This window comes from Amphiprion ocellaris, chromosome 9 (assembly GCF_022539595.1).
Source record: "Amphiprion ocellaris isolate individual 3 ecotype Okinawa chromosome 9, ASM2253959v1, whole genome shotgun sequence".
Taxonomy (NCBI): Eukaryota; Metazoa; Chordata; class Actinopteri; family Pomacentridae; genus Amphiprion; species Amphiprion ocellaris.
Window position 1 is genome coordinate 18262914 of NC_072774.1, and position 16837 is coordinate 18279750.

A 16837-nucleotide genomic window follows, 5' to 3' on the forward strand; every position below is an offset into this window, starting at 1 on the left:
GGAATTGTTCAAAGCAAAGCTAGTTCAATATTCACTGTATAATAGATTTAAAACATGCGACGGAGCATTACGATAAGATGCCAACAAAAGGGTGACTGTCAGAGAAAAACCTGACGTCCAAACAGAATTTAGAAATAAGAAAGTCACTTCTGACACTGTATATGAACAAAAAAATATATATATATATTTTAATGTTCTGATTGAATGATGAATCTCATGTTATTTTATTTTTCACCTATTGTCAACAAATGCCATGAAAAGACCAAAATCAACAATCTCCTTCCTTTTCCTACATTGGACTCCCCCTTTCCCCACCGCTATACAGCCTCTGTCAGGTTAAACACAGTAATTAAATGTCTGTTTTTCTGAGGTGATGGGAGTCTATTGTGATGCTCTGACAGCAGGTGCAATTTTCTCCCTCTCCTCAATCATCTCTGACAGATGGAGCTGTGGGTGGGACAACCTCCAATCGCCATCATCATCACCATCATCATCATCACCATCCTTTTCAGTCTTTTCAGTAAAAATGTGGGGTCAAAGAAAAGCACAGCAGCAGTGAGACATACACAGGATTGCACCTAAGTACCCTCCAACTATTCGAAAACTGACTAACCTCCATGAAATCGAGCAGCTGGAGGGTGAAAATTCCTCCACCTTCTAAACCAGCCGCTCAGGAGAAGGTAGCAAATTAGGATGAAGGGATCAAAAGGAGGAAGAAAAAGTCACCGGAGGTATACAAGCAAACTGTGTGTGTGTGTGTGTGTGTGTGTGTGTGTGTGTGTGTGTGTGTTGGTTGGTTGTAGCGAAGTCAGGTGAGACAAACTCAGGGCGGGTTTGTTGTTTGCTCGGCAGAAAATGTTTGGAAGTGCTCGGCTAAACGTGCTGACACAGAGGGAGAGAAAAAGAGAGAGGGATGGATGAGCGGAAAAGGGAGGAGTGAAGCGGGTGAAGAAAAAGGAGAAGAAGAAAAAGTGTTTCTAGCCTCCTCAGGGTGCTGTGCACAGACGTGAAGGAGGATGTAAATGAAAGAGAACTCTAATAGCTGCAGGAGGACGACCGGGATTAAATACTGCTCTCTTTTTACGTCTCCTTCCCCTCTCCTCCATGTCATTTTCCAGATCTTAGAGGTATTTGTAGTGATCAGAAGAGAAGAAGGAGCTTCACTTTGTTGATCAATAACTTTTCAGGCACCCTAACCATTTAAAGAAGAGGCTCAATAACCTTTGATGTTGGCACATACCAATAAAACACTAGAGCTACGCTGATACGAAAAAATGGTTTTCTTGCACGATAAAGGTCTTTTAGGACTGCTGACTTTTTCTTGATAATCAGTAAACTCCTTAAAGTCCATGAAAACAAAAAAACACATCATACATGTCAGAAAATAACTGCTGAAAATGTGAGACTGGACAAAACAGTGATGAATTGTGGATAGTTTTTGTGGTCAGAATATTTTGGGCAGACCAGATAGAAGTTTTATGACCCCTCCTCTAAAGAGTATAACAACATAAAAACAAGTCTGTGTAAGCATCAAGGGTTCTCCCACTCAGTGTGTGTGGGTGATTTCACATCTAATATGCTTGGTTCCTTTAAAATGAACTTTGTTTGCATGGTTAGCACGATTAATTTGGGCTGGTGTGAAAACTTTGATCGTACTCCGGAATTTCACAACAGATGAAACTGTTTTTTCCACAATTTTGAAAGCTTTTGAAAGTGTTTCTGCTGATTTTTGTGGTGGGACAAACTCAGAACACATCTTTTTTTTTTAACTGCTTCATTGAGACTTTAGGGTGAAAGTTAACTTTATGGATTTCTGAATGAAAAAATATACCTAAATTCAATCAGTTCGACAACTCTGAGGCCAAACTGGAAAACCTTAGACTAAGGCTCTTGGGCCAGATTTATAAAACTGCAGCTAGCAGACGCTATTGAGACTTCTCACAACGTTCCATCAATTTTTGTCATAGCAGAACTAGATAGCCCAGTTTTAGTCATTTGCTGTGCCAATCTCAGTGACCTCAAAAGGAACAGAAATATGTACCTTTATCCTCTGCATGTTTAGGTGATGGAGGGAAACTATTCAGTGCGAACATGGCCCTCTTCAGGTAGATAAATGTGCTGAATTCACCTCAAAGTTAAACATTTCCAACCCACAGCGTTCTGCAACTTACCAATCTACGTGTAAACAACCAACATGGTTGAAAACGAGAAACTTGTGTTCTTATGACAGGCAGTATTACCTACTATTAATATTACATGTTTCAGATAGTCATATTTGAGTGATGGAGTGATGTTAGAACATCTATTTCTCATGAAGTCAGGATGCATGAAATTGTAGCCCAGTCAGGGCTCTGCCTTTTCAAGAAGGAATTGAAAAAATTTTAAAGCTCCTGGAGTTGCTTGGAATGAAACTTTCAAACCACCTGAAAACATCAGAACCAATGAGACGCTGAGTTTACCTGTGAACGCTATACATGGTTTGAAGAAGTTAAAAATCAATAATGAACAGGCCGCAGTTAATCTGCTTTAACTTTGCATGTGAAAACTCAGTAACTTAGCGTCCTCAGCAACTCACCACTATCTTGGCGTCTCGGACAGTGTTTTCCGGCACCGTGACCCAGTACTCTGGCTGCTCCCAGTGTGGCGGCTGGTTGTGGACGTTGGTGATGATGACGGTCAGTTCCACGGAGCTGCTACGGTTCCCTCCATCTGACGCCACAATCTGCTGACTGATCCTGGATGTCTGCAGGCAGACGTACACACGACGATTCACATCGTTTAACAAACCAAAGAAACATGTCTAGGTGAGTATTTATTGAGAGCTGCCTTTTCAACCTGTTCTACCTTTCCACAGCTTTTATCAAACAAATGTAAAGAAAGGCTTTTCCTATTTCTTAATGGGAAAAAGCATCTTAAGAAATAAAAGAGAAAGTCTGTGATTAAAATTTGGTCTTATCTTCAAAATCAAACTTCAATGATCAAACAGTTTGACAGTTGTGAAAGCCTGCTGAAAACTTGTAAGATTAGTAAATATTAGAGCAGAGAGATAAAGGAAATGTTAAAATGTTGATCTTTTGGTTTGTTTGTAAATTAAAAAAATGAATAAAGAAAGTGGGATGGGGTAAATCTGCCTTTACTAAATTATTGACTGAAGTGCTGTTGAAAAGGAGGAGGCAGAGAAGAAGAACAGAGACGATGACAGTGACAGAAGAACAGTCGGCATCATTCATAGCGGACGTTTGTTTAACAGACGGATTCGCTTCAGATGGATTTTCAGTTTGACTTTGAAAGACTGTGCAAAGAAGGAGCTACACACGTACGATGATGATGACAACCATTAAAGATTTACAGCAACAGTCTGTTTGATGCAACTTTTATTCTGCTGACAGCAGAAACAGCAGAACATCTGCTGACATTGGTACCATAACTTCGACCTAGAGACCTCATGAACTCATGATTCTGGGCTGAAGCTGCTATTCTCTGATTTGATTGACATATTTGCAGTTTATTGTATACATGGTGTGGGTCATTCCATGTGTTTTTTTACTATGTTATATTTTTGTGACTTGGATCAACCCTGTCTCCAAGAAATAACATTTCTATATTGCTGAATTGTTTGCATTGGAGTAGCTGGGAGGATGTTGGGGTGGATGGCAGATGCATAAAACACACAATACTCAAAGGCAGCGAAGGTTTCTGGTGAGGTGAGGATACTTTTTGAAAAAGTTTTACCAATTTGTGAAAATGAAGACATCATTGCAAAGTTTTTTCAGACACTTTCAAGAGGTTAGGTTGTGTAGTTTGAAAGTTTTTGGTCAGTGATGACATTTCTTTAGGATGTTAAAGGATTCAGTCTTGTGTTGGGGTTGTTAGAATTATGTTTATGTCAGGACTTACTGAATCTATTATGGCCTTTTACAGCTAAAAACACTATTTAATCCCCACAAGAATCCAGCTGTGTTAGTTTTAGGGACTAAAACAAGTCTTGTTGGGTTGTAAAAAAGGTTGCTGGTGTGTTGCTCACCTGTGAGATGGGGTGGTTGACATAAATCCAACCAGTGCTGGGGTTGATGTGCAGGTATGCTGGCTTCTGATTGGACAGTGAATAGGTGATTGCTGCGTTGCTTCCCTGGTCATCATCATGCGCCGCCGCTCTCAGGAAACTAGTTCCAACTGGAGTGTCCTCCCTCAGGAAATCTGCAAGTGAGAAGAGATTACCTGTCAGGCAGGGGATGGAATAATACTCGTACTACTGCCAGCTACAGCAGGTATTACCACACTGAAACAGAGAGAATATCAGGGAGTGGTCAGACATAGAAAACAAAAAGAATGTTGAAACCTGCAGCTGTCCCAGATTCGCAAGCTCCAAACCATAATCCTTTTCTGACTTGTGCCTGTGTCTAAATCATGAATAGTGAATTTCATTAAATTTGACTGAACACAGTACAACATCATGTTCTGTGATGGTAAGCAGATATTATAATAATGGGAACACAGCGTTGTGTTGTGTCAGCAGTGTGTCACCTCATTTTGTCATTTCTGGGTCTCACTCTGCAAAGTCAACTGATGCATTTTTAAATTTATGAATATAACCTCCAATCCTGCTGACTGTGATGCATGTCAGCGCTTATCAGACGACAAAAACAACGAGCAGGGAGGAGGTCGGCTGCTGCATTTCCCTCTGTAATACTGCATTTCAAGCATTATGTCAATAATAATGTCCTTTTCACATTTGCGGTCTCACTGGATACATTTCAACTGAATAATCACATCAGTTCCTGCTGAGTCTAATGTGTGTCACAGAGAGGAAACCAAAACAACCAGGAGGAGCGAACATGGGATTTGTCTGCCTCCCAGGATCAGAGTGATGCTGTACGTTCTTCCTTTTGTTCACGTAATGATGTCCATTAATATTAATAATAATAAAACCATGCTAATGAGCTTTTGTTAAGCTAAAAGAACAGCATAAGTGAAAGTATGCAAAGGAGAAGGGTGATCACATCAAATTAGGATTTTACTTTTTCTGCTCTTTAGATTAAGATAATTGATAAATGAAATAAAACAATACATGAGGAAGTTAGCTTGATTGTTAAATTTGTTTTTTTTTTTGTCACTGGTAGGACATTTCAACAAACGCTGAACCAGTTCAGTTTATTTTTTATTAACTCGTTGGTTTATTTAACAGGGACAGTGCACATTAATAAGCATTGCTGTAAATGAGCCAGAGTTAGCCCAGAGGCTATCTTTCATCTGTAGTCCCTCGTTTTCTGAGAGTAATTTAGAACTGATCAGAACCGAGAAGTTGGTCCCTGTTGGGAACCAGAAAAGACCAAAACCACGAAAATGTCATTAGTGTGAGTATTTCATGAGGTCTATGTATAAAAGTATTTTACATACTTGCATGTATTTGTTGTCTACATATGCACAATATCTACAACCAGTGAAATATTAAAACTTTGCAGGTAAACAATATGATTTGCCATCTTACTTGATTATATAAAAATTGGCTGAGACATGGACACCCAATCTGGTTTTAGAGCCAGAACTTAGAATCAACATGAGAGTTTCATTGGCATTTATCCAACTATCTTGTCAGAGAGCTCTGCTCTCAAATTATATCTGACACATTTAGCATATCTGTAAATATGACAAGATTTGAGAGAAGTGTTGCATAGGTTGAAGAGGTGCATAGTTAGTTTCCTTTTCTCTTCAGATTTTCACTGAAAAATATTTTCCAAAAAGGACTTTTAAACCTACACACTTAATTTAAACTACTTTCATGTTCACAGGCATCTAAAAGTCGCTTCTGCTGCCAGAGGACACTGTTCACTCATACGGCGAACAGACTCCTCTGGAGGAGAGGAAAACTCAGAATCTGTTACTGCTAATAGAAAGTGAAGTGAAAAAGCAATGAAGAAAACATCCGAGAGCTGCTGATCATGCCGTCCCCAAAGCCCCAATAATCTTTTCACGCTGCTGTTTGCGGATAACGACCATAAGATAAATAACAAGTAGGCTAAACAAGAGGTGGTTTCTGGCTCATTTCCTCCGTTCGTGCAAGTATACGCACACACTCACTAGTGGTAAATGAATGCATGTCCCAGAAACATTTCAATCTGCCTTTTAAATAGTTAATGAGCCACTCTGTGCGTATCCCTAACCGGACGAGAACTTCTGACACAACGCTTATCAAAACACATATTTGCACACATAGTAAACAAACACGGACCCGCGGGAGGTGGCGGCGAATATTTCATCCGTCTTAGGAGCTTTCCAGGATTACAAGGATGCAGATGGATATATGACAAACAGGCAATTTCCACACTTCACCTGCTTCCTCCAGATTCACGTTGTAACACATGCAGAAGGTTTTATGTAGAAGAGGATGTGGACAGTGTGAGTCAACAGATGGTAGAGTGGGCGAGTCTGAGGGAAGGAAACTTTTTAATGTATCGCTGCCTTGTTTCGTATTGCTAGATAGACAAGATGGAAAAAAAATCTAACTGATGAAAGATGAAATGAGCAGTGGGGGCAGAAAGCTGCTTCTGGAACTTTAGACAGTAGAACTGACGTACAAGTGGCACTAATGGCAGAATATGTACCAGTCATGAAAGCAGTGGCAGATCTATTTGAAGGACTGATTGTACTGCAAGAAGTTGTACTAACTGCAGTAATACAGTAATAAGTGCAGGAACATATCATGTGGCTAAACATAGCAGTAGTAGTACTCACACTGGTAGCGGCTGTTTTCAAACTTGGGGTCATTGTCGTTCTGATCTGAGATCAGCACTGTGATCTGACAGATTCCGATGAGAGGCTCCTCGGCCTGATCGGTGGCCGTCACTGACAGCGTGAACTCCCTCTGATGCTCCCGGTCAAAACTCACCGTTGTGGTGATCACACCTGACAAACACAAGGATCAAGTTACCATGGCTACAGTTACACTTTTCATGTCTGAGTGTCACTGCTTGGATCTCATTGTTAAGACTTCCTGATCACATCCAATGGCTCTGTGAGGAGACTATAGCTTTTGAGCTTATGCACATTTCAAGATATTACTTTGAAAATTAAATTTAGTTTCCTACAAACATCAGTAACAAGTATTACTGATGTTGAGTGCCTATGTGGAGCCTACCAGTGTCAGGATCAATGTCAAACCCAGACGACACTCCGTCTCTATGCATGATGCCGTATTTGACCTCTCCGTTGACACCCATGTCGGCATCGTGGGCCTGGACGCGCAGGACAAACGTCCCTGGTGGCTGGTTCTCCAAGACCGCCGCATTCAAACTGTAGTTTTGACACTGACATCACAGACAGCACAGTCAAAGAACTGCATTTTTATTGTTTTTAAAAATATTGAACTCGTATCAGTACATAACTTCAGTCACCTCCTGGAACACTGGCTTGTTGTTGTTGATGTCGTTGATTCCCACGATGACCTGAGCAGAGCTGCTGAGAGGGTACGGCCCACCTGATGCGTTATCGTCTGTGGCGGTGATGTTAAGGATGTACTGAGGCCCCCTTAGCCGGGGAGGTGGACTCCGCCGCAGCTTAATGATGCCTATACACACACAACCACAGAAGTTACACAAGTTACACAAGTACCACACTTGGTACAAAGGAAAGGTACTTTCACATAGGTACGCATTTTGTTCTGCTCAATATATATTTACAACACGTCACAGCAAAATAGTGAAACCTGCAGTTTCAAGGTACTTTTCAGGTAAGAATTCTACAAAAATAATATACTGCTGGGACTTTCTGTCGTGTCGATGAGCCAGCACAAGTTTAAATAATAAAGAAAAATCCACCAATTTTCTCAGATCGTTTGTTTGATGCCCAAACATGCAGTTATCTAAGAATTCACAAAAAACAAACTTTAGTAAAAGGTCGGAAAAAAAAAACCCAAAAAACGAAACTCTTATCTGTCAAACCTTTCGATTAATCTTACGAACTGGTAGAGGGGCTCAACCTTTACATTTGAACGAAGCAAACCTATATACACTGTAGTTAAAACAAACTTAATCTTGATTGAATTTATCATATCAGTACCAGGCAGATGTTTAATTTTGAAATTCAGCATGATGGTGGATGCAGTTTTTTTTTTTTTATAGCTGACTGTGTAAACTGAAGAGAACCACTTTCTATTCTATTTATGGCAGCAATAACAAATATGAGTTGAGAAAAAAAATCCAGAAAAGGAACAGGCAAACAACATTTTGATGTGAGTTGGTAAGGCTCATTTTCTCTTCTTATTTTTTGCAGATTTTCACAGAAAAAATACCAACATTTTCTAAACTGAGAAATATAAGTATGAATTACTTTCATATTCACAGGCTTCTAAAAGTTGCGTCTGTTGCCAGGGGACAGTGTTCGCTTCACAGTAAACAGACCCCTCTGGAGGAGAGGAAGACTCGGAATATGTTATAGCTAATAAAAAGTAAAGAGAAAAATTGAGAAAAACCCTCAAGAACTGTTGTTCCTCAAAGTTTCATGAAAGTGAAACTACAGGATGTTTATGACTCCAAAAAGTTTCTGAATTTTAGCTGGATGATTGGATATTTTATTACCGCCTGTTTTAATCCCAGCAAGACGTCTAGCAGTGAAACGTAAACATTCAATAACAGTGTGATGAAGGCGTCTTCACACCATAAACACCCATAGATTTTCAGAAGTGTTCTCTGTTGGGTGTCCAGCTAGGTTATATCCTGTATTCAACATAATTTATACGTCACCACATTATGCATACACATCTCCACTGATCAGATCAAAAATTGCTTACAATTCTATGGACGGTGCACCAGAAGCTGTTTGAAAATGACTCAAAAACATCAGAAGAAGAATTAATTGATGCCTCAAGCAGTTTAGTTTCAACACTTCCGGAGCTGGTTTCAGCAGTCTGACTCTAATGCCTCTTAGTTTATACTGTTTTGACATCGAATAGGTCTGTGATTCACCCAAGACACATGAATTGTACAAGTATAAATGCAGTATTAGACTGGGGCTGCAACCAACAATTACTGTTATTCTTATTCTAATTATTATCTATTGATTAGTGTTGTGATTAAACAAATAATCATTTGATTTTTAAAATGCCAACAAACAGTGAAAAATACACAAAATGAGATCAGTTTTCTGTCAGCGAACACTTTGCTTCACATATCCAGACCATTCTGTAGCATAGAACAATATGGCTTCACCACATTGGTAAAAATGCAGCTGCACCGAGTGAAGTTACTCCACAGGATGCAGCCATGGTGTCTCCTGAAAATAGTGCCAGGGATTGGTGTGGTAGCACATGTTGCATAGTTTGGTCATTAAAAGGGCTCCTTTACTGAACAAACTAGCAAGGCTGCATTATTACATGATCCAAATTCTCTGGAAAATTAGAAATTTTCACTGTGATTGGTTCCTAGTCCGAAGCTTACCTGCAGTCTGCGTCTGGTGTGTCAGACTAGAGTAGACCAGGAAAACCAGGAGATCACAAAAGAGACAGCCTATTGAGCAGGGTTTAAAGAATCTGAATTATTGCAGATTATTTTCCTGTCGTTTGAATAAGCGATGAATCATTTCATCTCTCCATTAAATGTTTGCTGTTGAACTTTCTCAGTTTCCGCATCCACAACGGCAGCAGTGTAGGCAAGTATAAACAGCAACTGACATATAGAGCTTAAAAAACACTGTAGATGAAAAGCTGCGCTGTGATGTTTACGGCTTGGTGGGTCACCAACAGCAGCGACTGTCACCACAAACAGCAGCCAGCAAAAACCTCACATTATTCTAACTCGGGCCTAAAACAAATGTCATATTTTACTGCGCTAACAATCACTTCCACATTAACATAACAGAGCAGCAGAGCAAACAAACAAACAAATAAGCAGCTTTGGTAGCAACATGAATAGAGACATGGAGGCTGGGAGGGTGCGAACGCATCTACATGAAAATACTCCACAACGCTTTGAAGTGACAAAGCAGAACAGCCGAACAAGCCAAAGGCCATCTGCTGCTTGACTGTGTGTGTGTGTGTGTGTGTGTGTGTGTGTGTGTGTGTGTGTGTTTCTATACAAGTGTGTAAGAGGAAAAGACAGTCTTAATATATAATATACCATTTATGTGCAAATGTTCATGTTTATGTCTTTTTTTGCATAGACGGATGTGTGTGTATTTGTGTGCGTGTGTGTGTGTGGCAGAGCAGTGGAGCAATGCATGCTGGGTGATAAGGTGACAGAGAGGCTTAGGGAGGCAGAAAAATATGCACAAACACATGCAAAGATAAACATGCAAAACATGACTGAACATCACATTGTTGCACAATTTTATCTTAAAAAAGTCTTTCTCTGACTTACACACACACACACGTCTGTAACTCTGTTTTTGTGAGGACACTTATTGACAACAAGCAATCCTTTACCCCTCGCTGTAACCTCAACTTAAGTCTAGTTTTTACCTGCACACACATAAAACAGCACTGAAAAAAAAAACACTGAACAGAAGTAAAACAGATGCAACAGGAGAGGTCAAAAAGCCACAGGCTTTTATCTCCCCTCAATTTAAGGAAATAAAAAGGACAAACACAAGAGAAAAGATATGCAACATGATTTAAATCTGCACAAAAAAGATAATAAAAAGCACAAAAAATGATAAAACTACACAAAAAAGATAATGAAAAGCACAGAAAATAACAGAAATTTCACGTCAGTGAACACCAAGAAATATCACAGACAAAATAACATTTAGAATGATTATAATGTAACTTAATTCAACATCATTCCACATCTGTGCAGTACAATATCTAAAAGAACATTAGTCATGTTTTAATTGCAGATGTCTGTGCCAGAAAAGTCAACTTAACACTCGTTTTGTTCACCATATGTATGCAACCTGGTATTTTCCACCTTCTTGCACATGCAAGACAAAATTTTTGCTTTACATGGAGTTTGGCCAAACACAACAACACAGCAGCTCCCTCCTCTTACTATCATGAGGACAACGCCATACTTTGCAATACACATGTGTGGAAGATGCCCCCATACACCCTATAGTTAATAATTAAACCATGAACTGGTCCTAACCCCCACATCGTTGTTCCCTCAAGTGAGGAGTGGCCTAAACATCCTCAACACAAACTGGCCCTCACACAGACAGACACGCAAATATTTAAATGAGGAAGGCCTGTCTATCAGAACCACTGAGGAGATGATGAGCACTTTGTGTGTGTGATGCTAAATGTGTGTGTATTCGTTTTATTTATGCATGCATATGTGTGTGTGTGTGTGTGTGTCTTCCAGGGGGGCTCACTGGCCTCGTTAATGCCACCAAGCTTTATCCCCAAATACCCGTTACCATGGCAACAACTGTGTTGCTGTGTGATGTGAGTGTGCTCAATGCAGCTGTGTGTGTGTGTGTGTGCATGTGTGTAAGAGTGATTGTTTGCGTGCGTGTCTGCTCGCTAACCAGCATATGCATAATCATTCCGGTGTTTTTGTCCCATTAGAGGCAGAGCTGCATGCTGATGTTGGTACACGAATGTGTCCACAGCAAGAAATCTCAAAACCTATTACTTAGATGAGCATGAAATTTACTGATTGCATTTATTTTACATCTCTATGACCTATGACCTTGCCTCTAACACTATCTTGAGTGCAAACTTTTAGCTTTTTTTTTTTTTTTTTTTTAAGTCTCCACTCACTATCCTCCCCTGTCTCTGAACAGGGTCTGAAATTTTCATTTTGTTCTGTCTGCAACACATCAGTATGGTGTCTACTGGGAGAATGTTAGACTTTTAGGAAATGCTGAAAGGATTTCTAGAGGCACATGATTGTGAAGCAGATGGTTGCATCCTCTAGGGCACTAATGTGTTGTCCGGTGTGTGTCACATTCCTGGGGAAACAAAGTGAGAGCAGCTGCGTGTGTTTGACTTCGCAAACCTCCATTACATAGTGGATAAAAGTGAGCGCTAGTGAACAGACTGGAAGATTCTGTATTAACCCTCTGAACCTCAAGCAGGGAAGTTTTTTGCTTCTCTCGCATTTTTTTCTTACTAAGGGCTGCACCTCTGTGGGAACAGCACAACGGTGGCTAGAAGTAGCTATGGCTCATACATGTATTTGGTACAGTAGGACGAAGACAAATATATGCTATAAATCAGAAAAAATTGAATTTCTTTCATTATTTTTTAAAGCAAACACACTTCTTTCCTACCTGCTCTTTGTAATCGCAGTCTGCAGTTCGGCCCAGTTCAGCAAAAAAGTCAGAATTTTTGTTGCAGGTAAAACATTAATGGCTTTTTGGTAATGACAAGGAGTGCAGAATTTAAAAAAAACTTTTTGGCAGAATCTTGCAACAGCATTTGTTTTATTTTTTAGTAAATTTTCAAATAAGATATAAAGACTAAAGTAATTTGACTAAATATGATGATTTTAATCTTATATTTTGTCACAGATAAACATTTCTGATGGTTCTGATAAATGGTGCAATTTTGGCAATTTTTAACATTTTTTTTTTACATCTTCTGGCAAGTTTTGGGACGCAAGGGATTCATAGAAGTTTAGAATGAGTGCATAGATTTCTAAAATCCATATAATGATCACTTTCTTCACAAGTCATTTATTAACTCTAATCAATAGCTCGGTACCCGTAAAGTGGTGCATCATTCTGAGAATTTAAGGGGAAAACTGTAATTACTTTACAGCTGTGTTACCCTGAGTGTTTAAAGCTGCTTGATGCATGAAATACCCATGTACTTACGCATTTTTCTCAAAAACAACCACATTTTATGTATACCCATTGTCTCTCCCTCACCTTTCTGGTTGTCCAACAGGAAGTTGCTGTCCTCGTTGCCGCCGGTGATGGCGTAGGAGACAGCATCTCCGTCTGGGTCATTGGCATGGACGATGGCAACCAGCGTGTCAGGACCAGCATCCTCACTGAGGAAGGTCTTATAACTGACAGAAAGGAGAAGAAAGAGAGATTTTAACTCTTTTCTATAGACTTACAGGGTTTAGAAAGAGAGAAAGATGATGTATGAGTAAAAAGAAAGAAAATGGAGAAAAGAAGACAAATAGAGAAAGACAGCAGAAAGAAGGAGAGAGAATAGATTATAAACAACAAAAGAGAGTATAAGCGAAAGAAGAGAAGCAAAGAGGAGAGAACAAGATAAGAAATACATAAAGTGAACTAATGACAAAGTAAGAACGAAGTACGATACAAGAAATTAGAAAGTGTGAGAAGACAGACAGAGAAGTGAGAGGAGAGGTGAAGATGAAGTGAAAACAGATGGATAATAGCGGGAATAAAAATAGATCCTGAATTAAAAACAAACTTAATTAGCAGACGCACTGTGTGGGTGAGAGACAGTCAGAGACAGGAGTGAAGCAGAGAATAAGAAGCTGGTTGCTGATGTTCATTATCACACAAAGTCACATTAACAATATAAAAAGTAAAGAAGGGAAATGTTAGAAAAGTAGAAATAAATGACAAAGATTCCTACACGCTCTGGGAGAAGACGGGTGCCTCGTCGTTGCTATTGGCGACCCGGATGCGGATGGATGCAGTCCCGGTGCGAGGCGGTGTCCCCGCGTCCACGGCAACCACCACAAACTCATAGATGTGATTGGGACGCTCGTAGTCAAGGCGACGGGCGGGGCTGACCACGCCTCCCGATGTGATGTCAAAGTCACCGCTTGGTACGAAGTAAGAGAGCTCTGAGTTCACGCCGGAGTCACAGTCTCGGGCCAGAACTGTGGGTGGAGGAGGTGAAGACAATGAGGAAGATGGAGGAAAATGGAGGAGAAGATGAAGGAGAAGGGAGGAGTGTACAAGGAGGGAGTGAGGAGAGAAAGATAAAGATATGGGAGAGAGGGACAGACATGAAAGAAAGAAAAGGGAAGAAAGAAATGAGACAAGGAAAGCAACAATAAAGATTTCAGAGAGGAGAAAAAGGATAGAAATAAGTGGAGAAGGATAAAAGAGAATGATGGAAAATGAGGGTAGGACAAGGAAGAAAAAGGAAAGGAGAAAATACACAGAAAGAGAGAGGTGGAAAGGGAAAGGAGGAGAGGAAAAAGAGAGGACAAAGGACAAAAGAGCAAACAGGTGAGTTTGAGAAAGAGGAAGAAGAGGAAAAACATGAGGAGAGGGAAGAGGAAAAAGGGAAATGTGGGAAAAGAGTGGAAATGTAGATAAACAAAAGAAAAGTTTGAGTAAAGGGACAGAAACGTGTATTTAAGAGAAAGAGGAGAGAAAGGAGATACACAAGGTTAGTAGCAAAGGTGAGGAACAAGGTAGGAAAGTGGAGGGAAGACGGAGATGAAGGAAAGAGACCAAAGAGAGGAGAAGAGGAAGAGATTTTATAAATACATTGGTTTGTACACTGTTGAATGTATGTATGAAAGTGTGTGCAGGAATGTCTGTTTTTGTGAGGACAAATTTGAGTTTTGGGCCTTGAATGTAAGGACACTTTGTGGGAAAGCGAGGACTTGGTTGCCTTGAAAGGGCCGTTTGGGGGTTCTGACACGGTTTTAGGGTTCAGGTTAAGGTAAGGATTCCGGCGATGCATTATGTCAAGGAGGGTCCTCGCAAAGATGGCAGCAAAAACGTGTGTGTGTGAGTATGTGGAGCTGGCTGTCTGCCTAATAAGAGCAAAGCCTCGCTGAAGTCGGACTGTTTGATCTCCACCAGTCACCAGCAGCTATGACAGATGGCTCTGACACACACACACACACATACACACATACACACACACACACACACACACACATACACACACGCACACACACACAGTGCATTATAACCACAGGTGTAGTGTGCTGGTGTTGTGTACATCGATGGAGGGCAAATAGTTAACCAGAAGCTGCTCCACAGATCAGTGTGTTTGTGTTACCTTGCAGCAGTGAGGTTCCAGGTGCAATGCTCTCAGGTATGTTGTCTCTGGTGTAGATGGAGTGGAGGAACTCTGGCGTGCAGTCATTCTCATCTGTTATATGGACAACCACCTGCAGGGAGCAACTTACTGTTATTATCTGGTACATTATATAGCACTGATGTAAGTGTGACCCAACAGATACAGATACAACCAGGTTGAGTCCAACTTTTTAGACAAATTTCAGCCATCTCTGATTTGCCTAAAGTTTTGATAGCATAAATATGGATATTTATAAAGATATTTAAACAATTTTAGCTCAATATAACAAACTTTGTTTTTAAAACTGCCTGTCAACCTGCTTATTGAAATTAGAGGCTATGGCTGAATGACAGCATCTCAGGAATTATTGTGCGTCTCAAAGATGGGACTTTTCATGACAGGTTAATTCTTGCTCATAAATTATGTTTCAGCTCTCCCATTATTTTTACTCCGCCAAGGAATGGGCGGAGTTATGCGACGATCGACGTACGTTTGTCTGTGAATCTGTCTGTGTGAAACATTACTCAAAAACGGAGCAACACATTTGGATGAAATTTTCAGAGAAGGTCAGAAATGACACAAGAACCAAGTGATTAGATTTTGGCAGTGATGCAGCTTATAGTCTGGATCTACAGCTTTGTTAAAGATTTCCCATTGGGAGCTATAGCTGCCGGTACGGCGTCGCTGTAACCATGATGTGAACACTGTATCAGTTACCCGCTGATGATCACATGATTGTGATCCTGCTACAAATTGACTGTGATTTATCAGTTGGAAATCATACAAGGAACAAATGATTAAACTGTGGGGTGTTTCTGAGTCCCATCAATTGCTGCCGTCCGCTACATATTTAGGTCACGCAATGTAGCAAACCCCAGCCAGACATGTTAAGTTCAGCCGTCAGCCTTATTTTGAACACAAATTCAACTTTCTGTCCTTCACTCATTTCTTGTCCCCATTGCAGCTGCTTTTAAGTTTAGACACATCCTTTGCTAAACAGCAACAGCTGGAACTGTTGTCTTTCATCTTTATTTGAATTTTCTGACTTTTCGGCAGCGTCTTCGTCATGTCAAGAAACCGCTTCTTAGAGAATCACTTCATGTGCTGCTGGAATGGTGACAAAATAAAAGCCCGCAACATTAAAAATATGTCTTCAAAATAAGAGCATGGAAGGAACGTTTATTTTAACAGTAGCAAAACAAAGGTTTGCCAAAAGTGATGAACTGATAAACAGACTTTTATAAGAGTAATTTACACGCAATTTGGTATTCATACATAACATGCACATGCATAACATGCCTGTGCTCAGCGCAAGGTCATTTTTTATTAAAGATTTCATCCGTCAGAAATAATACGTCAACTGAACAGCCTTGGCGGAGTACTGGGCTCTCTGACTGCTTTTCTAGTTAGAGACTATTTGATCTAGTTGTCCAAGATCTCAGATTTTGAATCAATGGCAGAAAGAAAATTTCAGGCTTCTATCTATCCATCTATCCATCTATCTATCCATCTATCCATCTATCCATCTATCCATCTATCTATCCATCTATCTATCTATCTATCTATCTATCTATCTATCCATCCATCCATCCATCCATCCATCCATCCATCCATCCATCCATCCATCCATCCATCTATCTATCTATCTATCTATCTATCTATCTATCTATCTATCCATCCATCCATCTATCTATCTATCTATCAAACTCCAATGTGCAAAAAACCATGCTTAAAGTGTTTTTAACATTATTTGGGAAAGTAGTTCAGAAATCAATCTAAAATTTCGAACATGCAATTTTAAGTATTCATAGTATATGATTAAAAAAAATTCAAGCAATTCATGGTCAAGCAGAAGGTCTCTGATGATTTGAGATGAAATAAACCACCAGTATTTTGATTATTTTATGTCCAATTCATTGTCCGGTACACATT

The 16837-nt window shown here is 40.0% G+C and overlaps 1 protein-coding gene across 1 annotated transcript in view; it reads right to left on the reverse strand.

The window, feature by feature from the left end:
- si:dkey-22o22.2 (neural-cadherin) overlaps positions 1 to 16837 on the reverse strand; it is a 164755-nt gene that overhangs the window by 62524 nt on the left and 85394 nt on the right. Inside the window, exons 6-13 of the mRNA XM_055013798.1 lie at positions 14885 to 14996; positions 13493 to 13742; positions 12805 to 12947; positions 7392 to 7564; positions 7136 to 7304; positions 6733 to 6903; positions 4025 to 4197; positions 2576 to 2743 (exon numbers count right to left, since the gene is read on the reverse strand). Coding sequence (XP_054869773.1) covers positions 2576 to 2743; positions 4025 to 4197; positions 6733 to 6903; positions 7136 to 7304; positions 7392 to 7564; positions 12805 to 12947; positions 13493 to 13742; positions 14885 to 14996 — 1359 coding nt within the window. The remainder of the gene's footprint in view (positions 1 to 2575; positions 2744 to 4024; positions 4198 to 6732; positions 6904 to 7135; positions 7305 to 7391; positions 7565 to 12804; positions 12948 to 13492; positions 13743 to 14884; positions 14997 to 16837) is intronic.